Genomic DNA, 20581 nt, shown 5'->3' on the forward strand with positions numbered 1-20581 from the left:
TTTGGATTGTACTGGTAAAGCTGATCTGGGAGCAACAGTGTTGGCACCCATCAAGCAGAAAGTTGCCCACCTGTAATTTCTCAGTCAGAATTGTGTAAATTGAACCAATTGAGATGACTTTGGTGTTGGCTATTGTTTCTGCTACTAATTGGTGGTCTTCTTCACTTAGGGCAAGGTTAATTTTTTCCTTGCAAATTGATGAGGTTGGTCTGCCACTGTGGGTTTCATCTTCAACATTGTCTTGTCCCTTCTTAAAATGAGTTTTCCATTTGTACACTGCTGTCTCTTTGGGGCATTGTCCCATAAACTTTTCATAAAGCATCAATGATTTCACCATTTTTCCACCCAAGCTTCACCATAAATTTGATGTTCATACTTCAGTTTTAGCAGAACTCATGTTGCTCTGATAGGGGCTCTTTTCAAACTGATGTCTTATCCTTCTTAGTACCTCAAACTCGATTCTGTTCAGACGTGTTATAACAAGTTAGTGTGAGTTTATTTTGGTGCAAAAAAATTTTGCAATTCATGCATTTTCATAATACACATTTTCCATGAACCTTTTGAAGACCCCTTGTATATGTGGAGTATATTGTTTCATAGAAAGTTTGTAAGAGAAGTATAAAGTGTCTATTTTCAAAATACCTATGTTTAATAGCTTGTATGTTGTATGTGAATATTCATAATTTTTTTTCACTTTTTAAAAATTTTTAGGAATAAGAAAATTTTAAATAAGAAGAAGTTGAAAAGAAAACAGAAGAGCAAATCCAAAGTGAAGACAAGAAGCAAGGTAAAGATGCTGGCAATTTATAGAGAATAAGAACTTTTTCATATAGTAATTTGAATAAAAATGCCAAGATTAAAAATATGTTAAGTATAATTAGCAAATTATTTCATTTTTATGTGCTGAGGTAATTTTGTAAAAGCCCCTTATTATTTGGTTGCACTTTAGTTTCGTCTTTACTTTTGGATATTTCTTGGCCTGAAAGTTAATATCTGGATATTGAAAATTATTTATAATTTATTCTTGTTATCTTTGACCAATCCTTTGGGGGAACATATCCATTTCTCTTTTTTTTACTCTGACTTGTACTGGAAACTGAGTAAAATTAGTTCGTGAGTTGGGACTTGGTTTATCATATGCCTTTCTTGGCCTGGATTAGGGAGATTCTCGGTGCGACTATATTTTTCTGAGCTTCTTTTAATTGTGGTGGCTGTGCAAAAGAATAGGCAGTATGGAATATTTGAATTGGGTGGGACTTAGAAATTAAGGTTCTCTTTTTCCACCTAATGCAGAAATCTTTTCTATAAGATCCATCTAGTTTTTTCGTAAACATTTTTAGTTACCAGAACCCACTTTCTATAAAACAGTCTCTTTTCTATTGACCAACAGTACTAAGAAACCTCGACAGGAGGAAGAGCAGAGTCATAATTATGATTTCTGAACAGGTCCACTTTGGGTTAAAGAACAATAACATAACTGGGTTTGTATATCATATTTAAGTTCCAGAGGCAGTTGTTTCCTGCCCTGTTCTTGCTATTGAAACAGAGAGAAATCTACTTTGAAGTAATAAACCTAAAATAAAATAAAATGAAAGTGTGTGGAGGAGATGGAATTTATTTGGTTGCTCAATCTTGAGACACAGCTGGATCCAGGGAGTAAGTAATATTAAATCTATGTCTTCATCTCTAGCTTCTGCTTTCCTCTGTGTGTGGTCTTATTGCTTGTGGCTGAGTACTAAGGCTGCTGGCAATTCCAGCTTTATTTTCTTTGAGCAAGAGTCAATCTCTTTTACCAGTTCTAGCAGAAAGTCTTGAGTAGGCTTTTTGATTGACGAGAGTCATTCATTTTGTCCTGGGAGATAGGGTGCTTTGACTGGTTAGACCGAGTTATGTTTGGACCCTGTAATGGGTAGTGAGTGAGCACCCCGATGAGCAGATCATGTGGAGTGGGGAAGGGGTGGTTACCTTAAAGGACAGTGTTGCTGTGTGGGTAAATAAATAATATCTGTTTACTCTATTACCTCTCATTACTTGTGCTTTTGGAATAGAAGAGGGAGGTGGAGAGTATTCTTAATATACAAAATATCTCTAACAAATACACAGTCATTCAGATTTACCAGCCTCAACTCCTTTTCCACTTTTTGGTGCTGTGTGTAAAGTCAGAATATGAGAATCTTGAACATCTTTTCAAGTCTTTTAAGGATTCATTTGGTAATTTTCCTAAAGTGGTGGCATGCGATATCCACGAAGAGGAGGGAAGGTGTTTTGTCCTCTTCAGTTTGGTCTCTAACTAGTTTTGTGCCCTTAGGAATTAAACTTTCATCTTTTGCCCTCAGTCTTTACATTTTCTTTTTAGGAGCAGCTTGTGATACAAGTGGTATAAGTAAATTCATTCATTCCTCAAACATTAATTGCACGCTGACCATGTGGAGACATTGTGTTAGGTGTTTGGGATGCAAAGATGGGTAAGAAGCATTTCTTGCTCTTGATGAGCATTTAAAATAGTAAAATGGTGTTAGTCTCCTTGCCCTCTATTACTGTTTCTGGATTATTTTTGTCTTACCCTGTCTTTTAAAATCATTTTTAAAATGCTATTTAGTTATACTACTTTATATCTTTCTTTATTGTTATAACTGACACCTCTCCTCCCCTTCATCCATCAGCCATCTCCTTTATTTATTTAATTTCCTTCTTGTCCAGCTTTTTCTTTTCAGAAAACTCTTAATCTACTTTATCATTTCCCTATGGCTCCTGTTACAAATTATAAAACTTGGTGGTTTAAAACAATATAAGTTATCTTAAAGTTCTAGAAGTATGAAGTCCAAAATGAATCTCACTGGTCTAAAATCAGGGTTTCACCAAGGCTGCATTCCTTCTGGAGGCTCTAGGAGGGAATCCATTTCCTGGCCTCTTCTAGTCCATTATCTGAGTTGTGGCCCCCTTCCATCTTCAAAGCCACTGGTTGGTTAACTTTTCTAATGTTGTATCACTCTGACACTGTTCTGTTGTTTTATCTTCATCTCTGGTTGTTCTGCTTCCCTCTTTCACTTATAAGGATTATGATTACATAGGGCCCACCTGCATAATCTGGAATAATTTTTTCTTAATTTCATCACATCTGCAGAGTCCCTTTTGCCATGTAAGGTAGTATATTCACAAATTCTAGGGATTAAGGTATATATATTTTTGGAGGCATTATTCTGCCTTCCACATCTTTCTTGTATATTTGTTTCACTCATCTGACAAAATTCAGTCCTATATGAATCAAGCTATTTTCTTTTTCTCTGTAGGTGAGTACTATGTGCTGCTAAAGGGAGTTAAACAAGAGTTAATTGATAACAATATCCATTCATGATCACAACCTCAACTGGTCCTTCCATACTCAGACTGTCTTATTTTTTCTGGTCAAATAGCTCTTCCATTTTCTCCTATGACTATTTAAAAACCTTTACCATTCTCCTCAAACCTTTGGTAAATCCTACCCTTTAGCATATAGACTTCACTTTGTTACAGGAAAAATCATATCCATTACACAGGAAACTTCCTCAACATCATGACAGCAAAAGTGTCTGTCTTAGATCAGTTTCCTTAATAGTGGAGCTCAAGACGGGGATTTAAAGTTTGTAATTCAGTGAATTTTGCAAGATAAGGTACTCCCACGAAACCATGACCACACTCAAGGTTCAGAACATTTCCATCATCTCCGAGGGTTTTTCTCATCCACTGCTGCGCTTCATTTCTCCCTACACCCAGGCACTAGACACCACAGTTGTATTTTCTGTCACTGTAGATTAGTTTTCATTTTCTAGAATTTTATGTAAATGAGGTCATACAGTGTGTACTCTTCTGTGTCTAGATTCTTTCCTTCAGCATAATGATTTGTGTTTACATTGTTGTATGTATCAGTAGTTCATTCCATTTTTTTGCTGATTAGTATCCTGTTGTGTGGATATATCAAAAATTGTTGATCCTATTCACCTGTTAGTGGACATCTGGGTGGTGTTTCCAGTTTTTGGCCATTGCAGATAAAGCTGCTATGAACTTGTGTGTCCTAGTCTTAGTGTGGACACATGCTTTTTTAAAAAATTGTAGTGAAAACATATAACATAAGGATTGCAATGTTAAACATTTTTAAACATAACATTGTGTGGAACTAATTACATTCATGGTGCTGTGTCACACTGCCTCTATTTCCAAAACTTCTTTGTCATCCTAAACATAAACCATGTACACATTAAGCAATAATTTCTTTTTTTTTCATCTTTTGAAGTCTTAATTTATATTTTAACCTCAAATGTATTATTAGTGCCTCAGATACAATTTAATCTTAAATCTTTAAAGGCCCCCTGAAACAAAACAAAAGTATACATTTTTTAAGCTTCCTCACTCTCTGGTATTGTTTCCCCCAGTCTTCAGTTTTACCCTGACTTAGAATCTACAAACTTCATCAGACCATCTGTGCTCATGGACTTGGGCCTCTCTAGAGGGAAGCCTAAGGCTCGACTCCAGATGAGCTGTGCAAGTACACCCAGTGCCCGTGACACCCCAAACAGGACTGTGTAGTAATCCGTCTCTGTCATGCCATAGTACTGGAGCAGCACCCCACCGTGAGCATCTACATTGGGCCAGGGATTCTTGGCCTTGTCCTGCTCTAAGAGGATATTGGGTACAATCTTGTACAGTTGAGCAACCAGCTTAAACATGGGATCATTAGGCAGGTGTTTCAGAGCAAACTCTCGCTGACAGGTATATCGTGGATCAGTCTTCCTTAGTACTGCATGGCCATAGCCTAGGACAACCCGTCCTGAGTTGTGTGTTCCAGATGTAGTCTCGTAACTTCTCATCTGACTCATCTTTGCCAATTTCCTTTTGTAGTTGTGTTAGCCAAACAAGCACTTCCTGATTTGCCAGTCCATGTAGAGGCCCTGCTAGCCCATTCATGGCTGCCGAAAAGGACAGGTAAGGGTCTGAAAGGGCACTGCCCACCAAGTGGCTGGTGTGCGCACTGACATTAAGCAATAATTTCTAATTATTCCTTTCCTCCCATTTCTGGTAACCTCTAATCTACTTCATATATGTTTTTGTTTTTCTTGGGTGAATACCTAGGAGTGGTTAGGTGATGTTTTCTTTGGTGATTTGCCAGGACTCATAAGACTCAAAAGCAATTTATATTCACATCTGAGACTTACTACAACAAAAGATACAGAGTAAGCAGTACGAAAAAGATATGTATTGGTGGTATCTAAGGAGTTATGGCACAGGCTTCTTAGTCCTTCCTTGTCTGAGCACACAGGCCATACTTTCATTCTGACAGTGAATTACAGGGAAATGTGTGGAGCATCTCTGCCCAGGTCTGAGACTTTTTGCTGGTCTGGTCACATAGACATATTCTGCTAAGCAACCAGCCATGGCAAGTGAAACTCAGGTGCACATCATTAATCTTGATGTTTGTGCAAAACAATCTGATGAGCTAGGAGGCATGGTCCATTGCTCCAGGTCATTAATCACTACCATAAAGAAAACTCTAAAATGTCCATTTTCCTGAGGATTGGCCAAGAGTCAACAATGGTTTTCTTGGAGAAATACAGGGAGTAAGCAATCATGCCTGCAGTATTAACTCTTTCCTCACAGGTGGCATGGTAAATGTATGTTTAGCTCTTTAGAAAACTAAAAAACTCTTTTCCAAAGTGATTGTTTCATTTTATCGTCCCGCCAGTAGTATATGAGAAATTGAGTTGCTTCACATCTTTGCAAATACATGGCATTAGCTTTTTAAATTTTAATTATTCTAATAAGTTTAGAGGGGTTTCTTACTGTGGTTTTAGCTTGCTTTTCTCTCATGACTGATGATGTGAACATCTTTTCATTTGCCTTTGGCTATTCATATCTTTCTGTTGTGAAATTCTGTTCAAATCTTGCTTCCCCTTTTTAAAATTGTGTTCTTATTAGAGTTCTTTATGTAGTCTAGATACAAATCCTTTGTCAGATATCTTATTCCAAATAATTTCTCATGTTCTATGGCTTGCTTTTTTCTTTTCTTATAGTGCTTAAGAAGAGCAAAAGTTTTTACATTTTATAAATCCATTTAACTGAGTTTTTCCTTATATGATTCATGTATTTTGTGTCCTGTCTGGGAAATCTTTTTCTGCCCCAAGTTTGCAGCATTTTTCTCCTATATTTTCTTATAGAGATTTTATAGTTTTAGCTGTTATATTTAGGTCTGTGATCTATTTCAAGTTAATTTTTGTTGTAATGGTTGATGTTTATTTTTGCTCACATTAGTACTCAGGTGATTCAGCACCATTTGTAAAAAATACTTTTTTCCATTAAACTGTCATTTTGTAAATTAGCATTTTTGTAAAAGATCAGTTGATCATATTTGTACAGGCCTATTTCTGGAATCTATTTCTCTGTGTGTGTGTATATGTATGAAATTGCTTTAGCTACTTTGGATCCTTTACATTTTTATATGAATATTATATAAAAATTTCTATATAAATATTTTTATATAAATATGTCAATTTTCATTTAAAGTCTCTGGAATTTTATTAGGATTGCATTTAATCTATAGATTTTTGAATAATTACCATTGTAATTATACTGAATCTTCTAGTCAATGAACACAGTATATCTTTCCATTTATTTAAGTCTTCTTTGTTTTCACTCAGCAACACTTTGAGTTTTCAGTGTATAGGGTTTGCATGTATTTTATTAAATTTATTTATAATGATTTTATATTTTTGATGTTATTGTAAATTATATGTTTAGAGATTTATTTTGCTTTGAGATGATTGTAGCATGAATGTAGTTGTAAGAAATAATTCAGAAAGACCCTGCATACCTACCCTTCACCCATTTCCCCCAGTGGTTACATCTTGTGTATAGCTGTAGTACAGTATCACAGCCATGAAGTCAACATTGATACAATCTATGCATCTTATTCAGATTTTACCACTTTTACATATACTTGTTTGTGTGCATGTGTGGATGTTTGTGTGAACCCAGTTAATTCTGTCACACGTGTAGGTCTGTGTGACCACTAACAGAGTCAAGATATAGAACATTTCCATCACAAGGATCCTTTGTGCTATCCTTTATAACCACAACTTTATCCCTCCCTCACCCTCTCCTTAGCCTCTGGCAACCACTAATTTCTTCTCCATCTCTATAATTTTGCCATTTTAAGAATGTTATCTAAATGGAAATGTGCAGTATGTAATCTTTTGGAATTGGCTTTTTTTTTCTTTTCACTTGGCGTAGTGCCTTTGAGATTCATCCAAGTTGTTGCAAATATCAACAGTTCATTCCTTTTTATTGCTGAGTAAGCAAATCATGGTATGGATGTACCACAGTCTGTTAACCATCTATGTATTAAAATACAACCTGGTTGTTTCTAATTTTTGGCTATTTTTTAATAAAGCTGCTATAAACATTTATGTACTGCTTTTTGTGTGAACATAAGTTTTCATTTCTCTGGTATAAATGTTCAAGAGTGCAGTTGCTGGATTATATCGTAAACACGTTTCGTTTTGTAAATTGCCATACATTTTTGCAGAGTGGCTATATTCCATTTTACATGCCCATCAGCAGTGTATGAATGATCTAGTTTCTCTGTGTCCTCATCAGCATGTGGTATTGTCACTGTTTTTTATTTTAGTCATTCTGATAGGTGTGTACTCCATCTCATTTTATTTTTTGTTTTTGTTTTTATTTGTGGCCACAGAACAAGTCTTAATACATTTAAAAAGACTAAAATAATAGAAAATGATAGATCACCACAATAACAGAAGGAAATTTAGAAAATTCACATGTGTGGAAATTAAACAACATTCTCCTAAATAAATAATGGGTAGAAAGAAAAATCACAGGGAAATTAGAGAGTACATTAAGATAAAAATCAAAGTGCAACATACCAAAATTTATAGGATGCAGGGCTCTTGCAGTGCTTCAAGGACAATTTATACTTGTAAACACTTATATTAAAAATAAGAAAAATCTCAAATCAGTAATATAAACTTCTACCTTAAGAAAATAGAAAAAGAAGAGCAAACTAAACCAAAAGGAAATATATGTAGGAAATAACAAATATTACAACAAAAATATATGAAATAGGGAATTAAAAAACAATAGAGAAAATCAACAAAACCAAAAATTGATTCTTTAACAAGATCAATGAAATTTACAAACTTTATCTAGATAGACCAAGTAAAAAAAGAAAGAAGACCAAAATTACTAAAATCAGAAATAAAGCAGTGGCATTATTATATTTTCATTGTGGTTTTTTGTGATGGTAAGATTTAGTTTCTTTTTTGTTCTACCAGTAGGTTTTGTTCTTTCTTGTGTATTCATGGTAGTCATTACCATTTTTTGGATTCCCGATTCAGGATTTCCTTGAGGATTTCTTTTAGGGCTGGTGATGTGGTGGTACATTCCCACAGTTTTTGTTTGTCTGGATAATACACTATTTTCCCTCATTTCTGAAGGATAGCCTTGCTGGGTATAGTATTCTTGGCTGGTGGTTTTTTTCTTTTAGTATTTTGAATATATCATCCCATTTCCTTCTGGCTTGTAGAGTTTCTGTTGAGAAGTCCGCTGTTAGTCTGATAGGGGCTCCCTTATAGATGACTTGACACTTTTCTGTTGCTTCGTTAAAGATTCTGCCTCTGTCTTTGAATTTTGCCAGTTTGACTCTAATATGTCTTGGAGAGGATGTTTTTGGGTTGAATCTTTTGGGAGATCTTTGAACCTCCTAGATCTGAAGGTCTGTGTTTCTCCCTGTACCTGGGAAGTTTTCCATTATTATTTCATTGAATAAGTTTTCCATGCGTTTTCCTTTCTCTTCTCCTTCGGGAACAACCATGATTCAAATGTTTGTGTGATTAACATCATCTGCTAGCTCTGTTAGATTTTCTTCATTTAAAAACAAAATTTTTTTTGTCCACCTGGATTATTTGGAAAAGACTGTCTTCAAGATGAGAAATTCTTTCTTCTGCTTCTTCTATCCTGCTACTTAAGCTCTCAGTTGTCTTTCTTATTTTGTTGAGTGAATCTTTCAGTTCCATGAGTTCTGCTTCATTCATTTTTAAGGTATTAATCATTTTGTAAATTTCCTCCTTCATATCCTGGATTTTTTTTTTCTCATTTCATTATGTTATCTTAGTGTTCTCATATCTCTGTGGTTTTCTTTAAGATTTTTGCTCAGAATTTCTTTTCAGTCATTTCAAGTGTTTCCTGCTCTATAGGGTCTGGTATTTGAGAATCGCTGTATTCTTTTGGTGGTGTCATATTTTCTTGGGTTTTTGTATTTCTAGTATCTCTACGTTGATGTCTGGTCATCTGGTAGAGCAGTTGCTTCTTCTGTTACTCTGGAGTGGGCTTTCAGGAGAGAAACATCCTGTTCTTTTTCTGGTCTCAGCGGCGACTTTCCTTGTGTCAGGGCAGTTGAGTGTCTGACGGGCTACCTGCATTGTGGCTGTGGCTACTCCTGTGGTGTAAAGCTGCTTTTGCAGCAGCCATGGCTGTGGTGGTGGCTTTGGTAGGCCATCTGCTTGGTAATGGTATTTTTGTCTTGCTCCTTGCCTGGTTCTGGGCAGGGGATGCTGCCCTTAGCTCCTGCGTAAGACCCTGGGCATGCTCTGCTTCTTGCCTGTTCTCAGGCAGAGGGGATGGCCCGTGGCTCCTGCCTAGGGCCCCGGCATGAGTGGAGGGAGCATCCGTCTCATTTTAATTTGCAGTTTTCTCATGGCTAATGATGTTGAACTTCTTTTCATGTGCTTATTTGCCTTCTGTGTATATTCTTTGGTGATATGTCTGTTTATGTCTTTTGTCTATTTTCTAATTGGATTCCTTGTTTGTTTTTGCTGTTGAGTTTTGAGAATTCTTTTTATATTTTGTATACCAGTCCTTTGTCAGATATGTGGTTTGCAAATATTTTCTTCCAGTTTGTGACTTTAATGCTATATTTTTAAAATTACATTTTCCAATAATTTATTCCCAGTATTTGGATATACTGCTAATTTTTAAGTACTGATCTTGTATCCTGTGACTTTGCTAAATCCACATATTATTTCTAATAGCTTTTTTTGTAGATTCCTTAAGATTCTCTACATGTCTTCTTCAAATGAAGACATTTCTTTTCTAGAAGATCCCTCTTTTCTAACTGTGCTTTTTTTCTCTTTTTCTTGGCATGTTAAACTGGATAAGGGGATCTAATACAATGTTAAATTGAATTGCTGAGAGTAGATATATTTGCCTTGTTTGCAATCTTAGAGGGAGAGCTTTCAGTTTTACAATGTTAGCTAGGGTATTTCATAGATACCCTTTATTAAATTGAGGGAATTCCCTTCTATTTCTAATTTACATAGACTTTCTGTCATGAATTGGTATTGGATTTTTGTCAAATACTTTTTCCATGTTTATGTTTCTTTTTTCCTATTATTTTTGTTTGAAGGAGAATTACACTGATGGCTTTTCCAGTGTCATACCAGCATTGTTCCCAGATTAAACCCCAGTTGGTCATGATATATTGCTTTTTTATGTATTGTTGGATTTGGGTTGCTAACATTTGCTTGTTTTTAATATCTCTGGAAGACATCTTCACAAGTTATATGCTAATTTAACTTTAATATATTTTTTTATTTAAAACAGTGTTCTTTTTTCCCTCAATTTTTTATGGAAGAAGGATGGACTTTTGGGACCAAGTGTTTTTGATGCTTGAGGTTTTTTGTTTATTTTAGATACTTCTTGAACATTACTCTAATTGTTGCAACCTGCATTTGTAAGATATCTTAAAATAGTTCTTTATATTTATAATGTAAATGTTGACCTTGAAAGCATGATTGAATAAAATACTGGGCACAAAAGAGAAATTGCATAGTTTTAACAAGTTACCAAGCATGGGGTATTTAGCCTTTATCAAGACAGATGGCTAAGAGAGAGCTTAGGGAAGTGTATGCCCATAATCTGAAGTTTTCTTGGCATTATTATTTGAATGAGAATGAAATAAGAGTTGGGAAAAATTAGGGCTTTTTACATTTTTTTTCAGCGCTAATTTTTGTGAAAGTCCCTATATCTATTTTTAAAAGAATTCAAAATGTAATTCAACATTTCTAGTAGGTCACTGAGACTGCAGTATATCTGGTGTCCCTTAGAAAGGCATGAAATTAACATCCTTTGATACAGTACTCCAGCAGTTAAGCTTTGTTGGCTCTATTTCTATCATGGGAATAAAAGAATATTTCTAAGTTCTTTGCTCCTCCCTTTCCAACCCTTGTCAGGTTGATTATTGTCGTATTACTCAAAAAAGTAGTGAAGAGTATCAGAAACTGTAATGGAAGTTGAATCAGTAGACTTAGACTGACTTTGCTATGTCACTTTCATGACTTCTTCTGAGTCAGTTAGCCTGTCTAATCTTTACTTTTTTATTTAAAATGGGAATTGATGATGATGGAAAGAAATGTGAAATTGAAATATTCTATCTTGTATTTCAGTCTGAAAACTTGGAAAATACAGTAATCATACCAGATATCAAACTACATAGCAATCCTTCTGCCTTCAATATTTACTGCAATGTACGCCATTGTGTTCTGGAATGGCAAAAAAAGGAAACATCATTGGCAGCTGCATCTAAGAACTCTGTGCAGAGTGGAGAATCAGATAGTGATGAAGAGGAGGAATCCAAAGAGCCCCCTATCAAGCTTCCAAAGGTAAGCCATTGAATTCTATATAGGTGCATACCCTACAGATGTTCTGGCTGTAAGACATATATATGCATTGCTAAAATACCTTACTTTTTGTAAAATTGTGCACTAAAAATAACATAGCTCTAGGTAAAAATAGGTTTGGGGCAGACCAGGAAAATTCTATGCAAAGTCATAACTAGTGCACTAATAAAGTCAATAATTGTTAACTCAGTAGGGAGTACTTGGAAAGCCCAGGCAGGGAGATCAGTGGGTTGGAGTCTATTACAGGTGCTATTAAGTAGAGTGAAAATGCTGGCATGGAGGCATTGAGCCATGGTAGATGGAAGTTGAGCTCTGGATCAGTGGGCTGCCAGTAAAATGGGCACAAACTGCCACAAGCCAAGAGCCATGGAAAGCTGGGGGTGCTGCAGGTATACAGTTTAATTTTTTTTGAAATAGAACGAGAAAGGCTCCTGGTTGTACAGCAGCTGAGCTGAGAACTTTTTCCTTTTCTGCCTAAGCTTACACTTATACTCTTGCTATTCTAGCTCCCCTTGCATAGGAAAAACATCACATGTGAACCAAACCAACTTCTACATTGTTGTGATATCACTCCCTTACATACCAGAAGCATGTAAGCTAATTGGTGTTATAGAAACATGTATTGTAGAACAATCTATTCTTAATGTGCTCTGTTCTGTTTAAGTATATTTCAAGACTGTAATGTTATCTTACATATACACTTTTCTATATAATTGGTGTAGTTAGTATTTCCAACAAAAGAGAATGTGAAAATATAGACATATGTTAAAAATGGTACCTTTATATGATTCATACATATTACTTTTTTTCTAAATATAGACATATTTAAAAATAATATCTTTATTATAAATGATTTGTGTATATTGCCTTTTTATAAAAGTGATACCTTAAAACTATTCTTGAGAACTGATTCATATGCATGAGGTATCATGTAAACAGTTTTTGCCTGAAAATAGCAGCACAGATGGAACCTATGTTCCTGGTCTGTATTCTCTTGCATGTTTTGTGATGGATATCCCTAAATGCACCACTTTCCTTAATTATACTGTTAGATTCCTCTCACCTTATTCTCAGCAGATGACTTGCTTCCTATTTCATAGGATAATAGAGATTTTGTGACCTTCCTCAGCCTCTTAATCAGCTATCTTCAAATGTCCTTATCTCCTCCTGTTTCTCCTTTCTATGTTTCATCAGTCTTCAGTGTCTTAACTGTACCTACCCTACTAGCTTCTTTTTTAAACTTAAAACAAACATGCTTATCTTTTCCAGGAAAGACCGTCCAGGTAGTGATCATGGTCTCTAAATATAATTTCTTATGCTTAATTAGGAGAGGTTGGGGAGGAAAAAAAACATAAGCTAGGATATAAAGCTGCAGAAGTTGTATAATATAATTTTGGTCAGAATACCATTCTGTATGTGGGTGAGTCACACTGTACTACAGCAATCAGGGTGCTTAAGATCAGTATCGGAAGAGAAAAACCCAGAAAAATTTTTTACACAGTTATGTAGATTTCGAACAGTAATCTGTAGTTCAAATTAAAAGGTATTGCATAATCAATAACAATAATAATCTGAGTGTTTTCAAACATCAGAATAAGCTAGTGTTAAAGTATCATTTTAGCATGATTAATAGAGTCAAAAGTGGATCTTTCAAAGAAAATTGAAAGATCATATAGCCCTAGTGATTAATACTGAATTTTCCACCAATTACTGACCTGTCTGGAAACAGAGTGTAGTGGTTAAGAACATGGTTTATGGAGCCAAACTGCTTGGGTTGAAACATTCACCTTTAAAATTTCTAGCTGTGTGATGCTAAGAAAGTTACTTGACATATGTATGCCTCAGCTTCCTCATCTATAAATTGGGAGTAATTTCTACCTCATTGGGTTGTAGTGATAATCTAAATGAGTTAATGGATGTCAAGTGCTTGAAGGAACAGTACCTAGTACATAGTAAGTGCTCAATAAATGATAGCTGTAGTTTGTGTTAAACACAAACAATAAGATATGTAGGTGCAAATGAATTTGAGTTACTTCTCAAGGAACTCTTTGATTTATTAAGAAATATTTATATCTAAGGACATGAAACTTCAAGAGAATCAAATGTGATCATGTGATGAATGAGATATGTAGAGAGGGGAAAAAGCAGTGAAATGCCTCCAAGAAGAGGCAATCAGAATGCAGTGGGTGGGGGCATGGGTAGGGAGTGAAACTTTCAGGTGATGTGCTTTGGAGGCTGTTTATATGTCATGAGGATTGGTACATAGGAAGAGATGGCGCCGTTAGGGTTTGAGGTGATGGGAACTTGAAGACAGGTGAGAAATGTTGTCATTCTTATTTTTCCTTTTGACCATTTCTGTGCTTTGGATAGACCCCAGATGCTGTCTTTTATCTCAGTTTCTCCCTTTTCTTAGCTCCTCTCTCTGGCTCCTCCTACATGTGTGGCTGTCCCTTTCCTTCTCCCCTGAGTTTACTCTCCCTCCTACTCCTTTTCCCTCACATGATTCCCTAAGTTTTTAATTTGTTTTTGCAGTATCATTGTAATACAATTTTATTTTTCCCCCTCTTGACTTTTAAAAGTTAATTAAATTGAATTTGACTGTTATGTAGATCTTGATTGTCACCTATTTTTGCTTTTTGTTTTTGTGTAATCATTGGTACTTTAAAGACCTTTCTTACCCTCATCTTAATGCTTTTATATCAAGTTTTTTACCCAACTCAAACTGTCTGTCACTAATATCCAGATCCTTTAAAGCTGTCCAAATTTTATAGTTACATAATTTTTTTAGTAGTAATACTTAGGATTCATACTTCCAATCTGAACTCATTTGAAGCTAGTCATGCCACATGTTTTATTAAAAGATGTAGACTTACATAGACTCAATTATTTATCTTTTAATTCAGTAAATTGTTTTTGAGTTTGTAGCCAACATCGAATTAAGCCCTGAAAAGAAAAGGATGAGACACAATCCCTGCCCTCAAGAATGCATAGTCTCATAGGAATAACAACAAACAGATCAATCAATAACTGTCCTCTAGTGCCTTAAGGATTGATAGGGCATGCTAGGAGTAAAGGATCACTGGCAAGGATGGGGAGGAGAGGGAGGGAGGGACGGAGGGACGGAGAGAGAGAGAAAGAGAGAGAGAGAGCGCAGGAGCTATATCAAGAAGGGCTTTACGTGTTAAGTAACCAATTAAGATGTTTTTTTGTGAACAGGCGATGTTGAAGATTTTAAGCAACAGAGTGTGATCAGACTTGCATTTTAGTAAGGTTACTTGGGTGCTAAATCATATCCCCTAAAGGGTGGTGAGATTAGAAGCAGATTAGAGGTGATTGCAGTTATCTTGTTAATGAGTCTTGGAAAATATGGTGATGGCAGTGTTTTGAATACAAGAAATGTTAAAGAAGCAGACTTGACAGGAATTGTTAATTAGCTAGCTGTGAAGCTGAAAGGGAAGGCAGTGTCTAAACAGTTTCTTAAAGTTTCTGGGTCGTGATACTATTTACTGAGAGAGGGAGAACTGGAGGAAGAACAGTGCTAGCCTGTAATGATGATTAAGTTTAGTTCTGCACATATTGATTTTGAGGTAGGTGTGCGATGTCCGGTGTATACTATGTAGGGTTGAAGTTCAAAAGAAAGGTGCCAACTAGAAATAGAGATTTGGGAATTATCGCTGTGTGGGGGCACAGTTGAAACAGAACTCTATGAAAGATGGCAAGGGGGTGGGGCCAGGAACATTGTTTGAAAAAATAAATTAGCTTTGAAAAGTCTTAGGAACACTTTTTTCCCCTGCTAGTGAAAAGAAGCAAAAAAGGTGGTAGTAGTCATAGATAAATTTGTATGTAAGAGAATAGGAATTTAGACATTTCACATTCAAACTCTGAGCAGCAGAATTCTTCCTCCTTCTCTGCCCCTTCCTCCTCCTCTTTCTCTGCTACCTCCTTCTCGTCTTCTGTTCTCAACCCATCTAGACTTTTTAAAAAATTATTTGTAAATATTGTCTCTTCCAGATATTTGTTTTGTACAAATAATTTTAAAAGGCAGTATATATACTTCACTCTATAGTAACATGTAAGTTTACTTTTGATTTCCTTTCGAGCTTTCTCAAACGTATTCTATAAGTATTGGAACTGATTCTAGGACTTGTTAATAGAACAACATAGAATTTAATAATGGTGAAACGTTTATTATTAAATCAAAATTTGATGTAACTGAACTTTTATGTTTACACTTATTAGTGAAATAATAAAGTCACCTTTGGAAATAAATGATTAGAGGAGAGCCAAAAAAAAACCTTGGAAGACTCTTTGTCACTTTTCTTTGGCTGAGTATGCTTTTATCTCACTTTTTCTTGCATTGAAATTGGATTGGCTATATCAGGTAGTTATTTGGGTTTGTGTTCCTTCATCTTTCATGTATAATAGAGAGCCTTCAGAATTTAATTATTTGAAAGCAACAGTAAAGGTAAAATTCAGTAAGTCTACAGAAGACTGTTTTCTGGACAGAAGTGGAAAGTCACATGTTGGGTGGTTAGTTACGGTTTATCATTGAAAGTATTGAAGCTTAGGGTGTTATCTTACAATTAATTGTTACTCTATTTTAAATCACATTTATTATTCTATTTTGCTAATTATAAAGGCAATAAATATTAATTACAATTTAAAAAATGAAGAACATTTTTAGTAAAGAGGTAATAGAAATTAGAAATAATTTCTGAAATCCCATTACTAAAAATATGGCCAGTGTAAACATTTTTATTTACTTTATCTTTTTATGTACACATTAAAAATGTATTTATTTTTATACAAATGAAATCATACTATATTTGCACTTCTATATTTATTCTCCTTATACCTCTCCTTCCTAGTATTGAGGGAAGAGGAAATTTAGTGTGTTTTCAGTGACTGTAAGACAGCCTTCAAACTCTAGCGTCCACTTTCTAAGTTATACTTTTGATAAAATTCTCTCAGCTAAACAGCAGAAAAAGACTTTCTTAAGAACATGTTGGTACCTCTGCTCAGTAATTAAGAGCTAAATATTTAATAGTTCTTTAATGGTTAGAAAACTTGAGGTTGATTTTTATTTTGTCACTTGCTGCCTTCATTTCTTTATGTAAATACTTTAGTTTTCCCATTTAATAAACAAAAAGTCTACAGTGAACCACGATTTGGATGGTTAGTGAGAATTCACAGTGTTTAACCAAGGTGAAAGGGGAGTTCTCTGTCGTGGTCACTGTGACTAACGTTTTATGGCCATGTTTCACTAAAACCAGCTTGCATTCTCTGTTCCTTAGTTGCTGGTTGTCGTGCATTTGTTATTACACCTTAAACATACCAGAGAGACAACTCGGGAACCTGTCCATTAAGTAACCTTACTGTTTCTGGCAAGCTTCAAAAATTTCTCTATAAGTACTCACTTATATAGATGAACCCTAGCCAAAAATGTCATCTGTGAAGATCTTCTTGGAATTAGGAAAAGTTATGGTTGGTAGGAGCTTAAGCAATCTTAAAGAATGATAGAATGTAGCAGTCTCCTGTTGGCCTGAGAATGGTCCCATGTTTTGTGCTGAGAAGATCTTAGACTTCAGATTTCTGTTTTCTGTAAGTACATAAGGAGATGGAAATCTTGGACAGCATGCTTTTGTTTGCTGGTCCATTTCTTGAAAAGAAACTATAATAGAAAAATTTCATCGCTTAGTGTATTTAATCAATTGAGACTCTGTGCAAGCACTTCTGTAATCATAGTTATAATCAAGCCTGCTAGGATTTTAGATAACTTGTCTAAAGACAATCCTACTAGTTATTTTGAATTCTCAGTTATATATATTCTTTAGAAACCTTCCAAATGACAACTGCAGTTGACTTCCCTGTAACTGATTTGACCCTTGTCTGGAAAATATATGAAGGTGCTTTAAAAAGTTTGTGGGAAAATAGAATAAAAATAATATGAATCTTTCCATGAACTTTTCAAAGTACACTTGTATTTCTGAGTTGCGGTGGTTTTTGGCATACATCTGTGTGAGTAATTGAACAAATATTTATGTATGCCCACCATGTGCGAGGCACTGGGCTGGGCATGGCATATATTAAGCCATTTGAGATATGTTTCCTTATCCACAAGGAGACCACAGTTTAGTTGGGAAAATGGAAATAAAAATAGTCAGTTGCACTATAATGTAATAAGTGCTATAGCAGAGGTCTGGGCTGGGTAAGAATGATATACATGGTTCATTTACCCTATTAAGCTTAGAGGACGGGGTCTAGTATGTTTTCATGTCTCCTATAGTGAGTTGCACAAAATAAGTGCTTAGGAAATATTTATGTAATATATGAATTAATTCAAAAACCTCAGCAGAAAGAATATTCTTCCACTATTATGTCCAGTAGAATTAATGCTTTGAAGAATTTCTACTAATTAGTCTTATTTTAACTTTTTCTGTTGTTTCTCCAAATAATTTACTTTAACACCTCCTGAAGAGATCTTATAAATCTGGTTTTCAAAATGTTGACGTTGACTGAGAAATGGAATCTCATTGTCTACTGTTTTATCAATCTTCTGAAGGTTTATCATTATACCAGTTTGTTACAATTTGCTCTGTCACTGTTTAGTTACAGATTTATCTCTTTTGCTAGATACTTAATCAGATTTTTCTTGGTATTGATGAGGAATGATAAGATAATTAAAGTACCAGTGATATTTTTAGCTAAGTAGTTTTTAATTCTCTTCTTGATCATCCTTCAAGAATAAGGGACACCACCTATAAATAATAATATGGTGACTGTACCATTATAGGAAAGGCTAAGATGAAAAAGCTCCTTGTAAAATCTTTTCAATATATGTGCTGTATTGACTTAATTTCTGGTTATAAGTAGCAATTAACATGACTTTTAACCAAAAAGAGTGCTGAATTTTACTTAAGTACAACCAAATGGACTTTGTAAATTAATACAATTTATTTCTTCTGAGTGAATGCAATCTAGTTTCTAGTTTGCTGTTACAAGCCATTTTCATGATGTTTCATTATTGTGTCATTATACTAAAACTAATTTATAAACAGTTTTTTAGCCTTCCATGTAACCAGATGGTTTTCTAAATCTTTGTGTTAAACATACTGTACTGTTTTTTTGATATGTTGCTTTTTTGTTCTTGCCTTTTAAATATGGCAATAGTTTATGGCTTGCTGTGGAAGTAACTTGTACCAGCTAAAACTGCCTAGAAATGGTAAGTAGCTTACATATTATAAAGCATTTTTTTTTCATCTTAAATAGATTATTGAGGTTGGACTTTGTGAGGTTTTTGAATTGATCAAGGAGACGCGATTTTCTCATCCATCCCTGTGTCTCAGAAGTCTTCAAGCCCTGCTCAATGTGCTTCAAGGTCAACAGCCAGAAGGCCTTCAGTCAGAGCCACCTGACGTCCTAGGTAAGAGCTTGGAGTCATCTAATGAAGCATTTAAAAGAGAATGGCTTCTCTGATGAAGCACACACAATAAATAGCCTGTCAGACAGTCTTTAATTCTGGTACTGAAACAGCAGGGATATAATGTTTTAAAGTGTTGGGAAAATAGAATAGTTTAATCAGGGCCCTTTGCTTTGGGTCCAGTTGGAGGTGGTGTGGTGCATTCTTTGTAAATAAGTTCTGTGTGGGTGGAGTAAGTGCGCCTGTGTGGTGTGGCAACTCGGCTGTCGTCTAGTGCCTCAAGCATCTGCCCTGCGTGGCCATGCTGTTGAACCTATGACCCTTTTGGCCCGTTACCTACTTCATAGACCTGTGTGTGAAGGGTCTGGTGACCCAGCCAGAATGTGTGAGGAGTCTGGTGACCGAGCCTGGTGTGTGAAGGGTTTGTGACCCAGTCTGGACAGTGGGCTTGAGGGGTCTGTGAGCTTCAGACCCAGCCCTAGCTCAACAATTGTCCCAGTCAGCAGGATTACAGGCAGGTAAAAGAGCTCGACAGTTGGCCCAGTAGGCTGGATTACGGGCAGGTAAAAACAGCCCAACAGTTGGCGTAGTGAGCAGGATTCTGAACAGGTACAGGAACCGAAAGCCCTTGGAAGAAGGAGGAAATGTGGCTACTTTTGAGTGTGCTTTGCCCTGTGGCCACTTTCCTGTTGACTGGAGCCTGGCTACTGCTCACTATGCTGTAAGTTGATGGAGATTTGAAGTGGAAAGCAGAGTTGTTGGCGGATAATGTGCAGCGACTGGCCACTCCTGCCTCTCACACCAGGGACAATGACGAACCTAATGGTGAGTTGGGGGAGACCATGCGTCTCCAGGCGTGACCTGTTGTGCATCAGAAAATGAAGCATAATCAGCCTATGGGACTGGATGGACAACTGGTGGGCGATCCACAGGTGACCCAGTTCACAACCTACGTCCTATACACTCAGGCTGAACTGGTTGACTTGGGGAGACAGTAAAACAGCAGAAACAGGGAGAGCCCCTGGCTGCTGCAGTTATGGGTATGGTATAACGTGCCCTGGAGATGATGCATATTGCGTTTGTCCAAAGGCAGATGGCTCGCCAGGTGCCACTTAAACCCGAGAAGGCTCGGAGGCTGCCACATAAACTCGATGGCTGGCTGGGTGCTGTATAAACCCGAGAAAGCAGATGGCTCGACGGGTACCATATAAACCCGAGAAAAGAGTGACTGAGTGAATGCAGTTGTTTGAACTGTGGGCGAACACTGCAGAATTGCCGGGGACTGTGAGTGAATAGCCGGTGTAAGCCAAGCTGATTCAAGTAGTTAAGGAGCTGGGGATGGGGCAGCTAGGTGCTAATAGCCAAAACAATGAAAAGGCCCTGAGGGCCTTTCAGAAATTTGGGAGAGCGACCCACCCATCACAGACCCTGAAGCCTA

At 36.1% G+C, this 20581-nt stretch overlaps 1 protein-coding gene across 1 annotated transcript in view; it reads left to right on the forward strand.

The window, feature by feature from the left end:
- MYCBP2 (MYC binding protein 2) overlaps nt 1–20581 on the forward strand; it is a 254502-nt gene that overhangs the window by 29489 nt on the left and 204432 nt on the right. The window contains exons 2-4 of the mRNA XM_063102315.1: nt 712–787; nt 11490–11705; nt 18993–19146. Of these exons, the coding sequence (XP_062958385.1) occupies nt 712–787; nt 11490–11705; nt 18993–19146 (446 nt within the window). The remainder of the gene's footprint in view (nt 1–711; nt 788–11489; nt 11706–18992; nt 19147–20581) is intronic.

Source organism: Cynocephalus volans, chromosome 7 (genome assembly GCF_027409185.1).
Source record: "Cynocephalus volans isolate mCynVol1 chromosome 7, mCynVol1.pri, whole genome shotgun sequence".
Classification (NCBI taxonomy): Eukaryota; Metazoa; Chordata; class Mammalia; order Dermoptera; family Cynocephalidae; genus Cynocephalus; species Cynocephalus volans.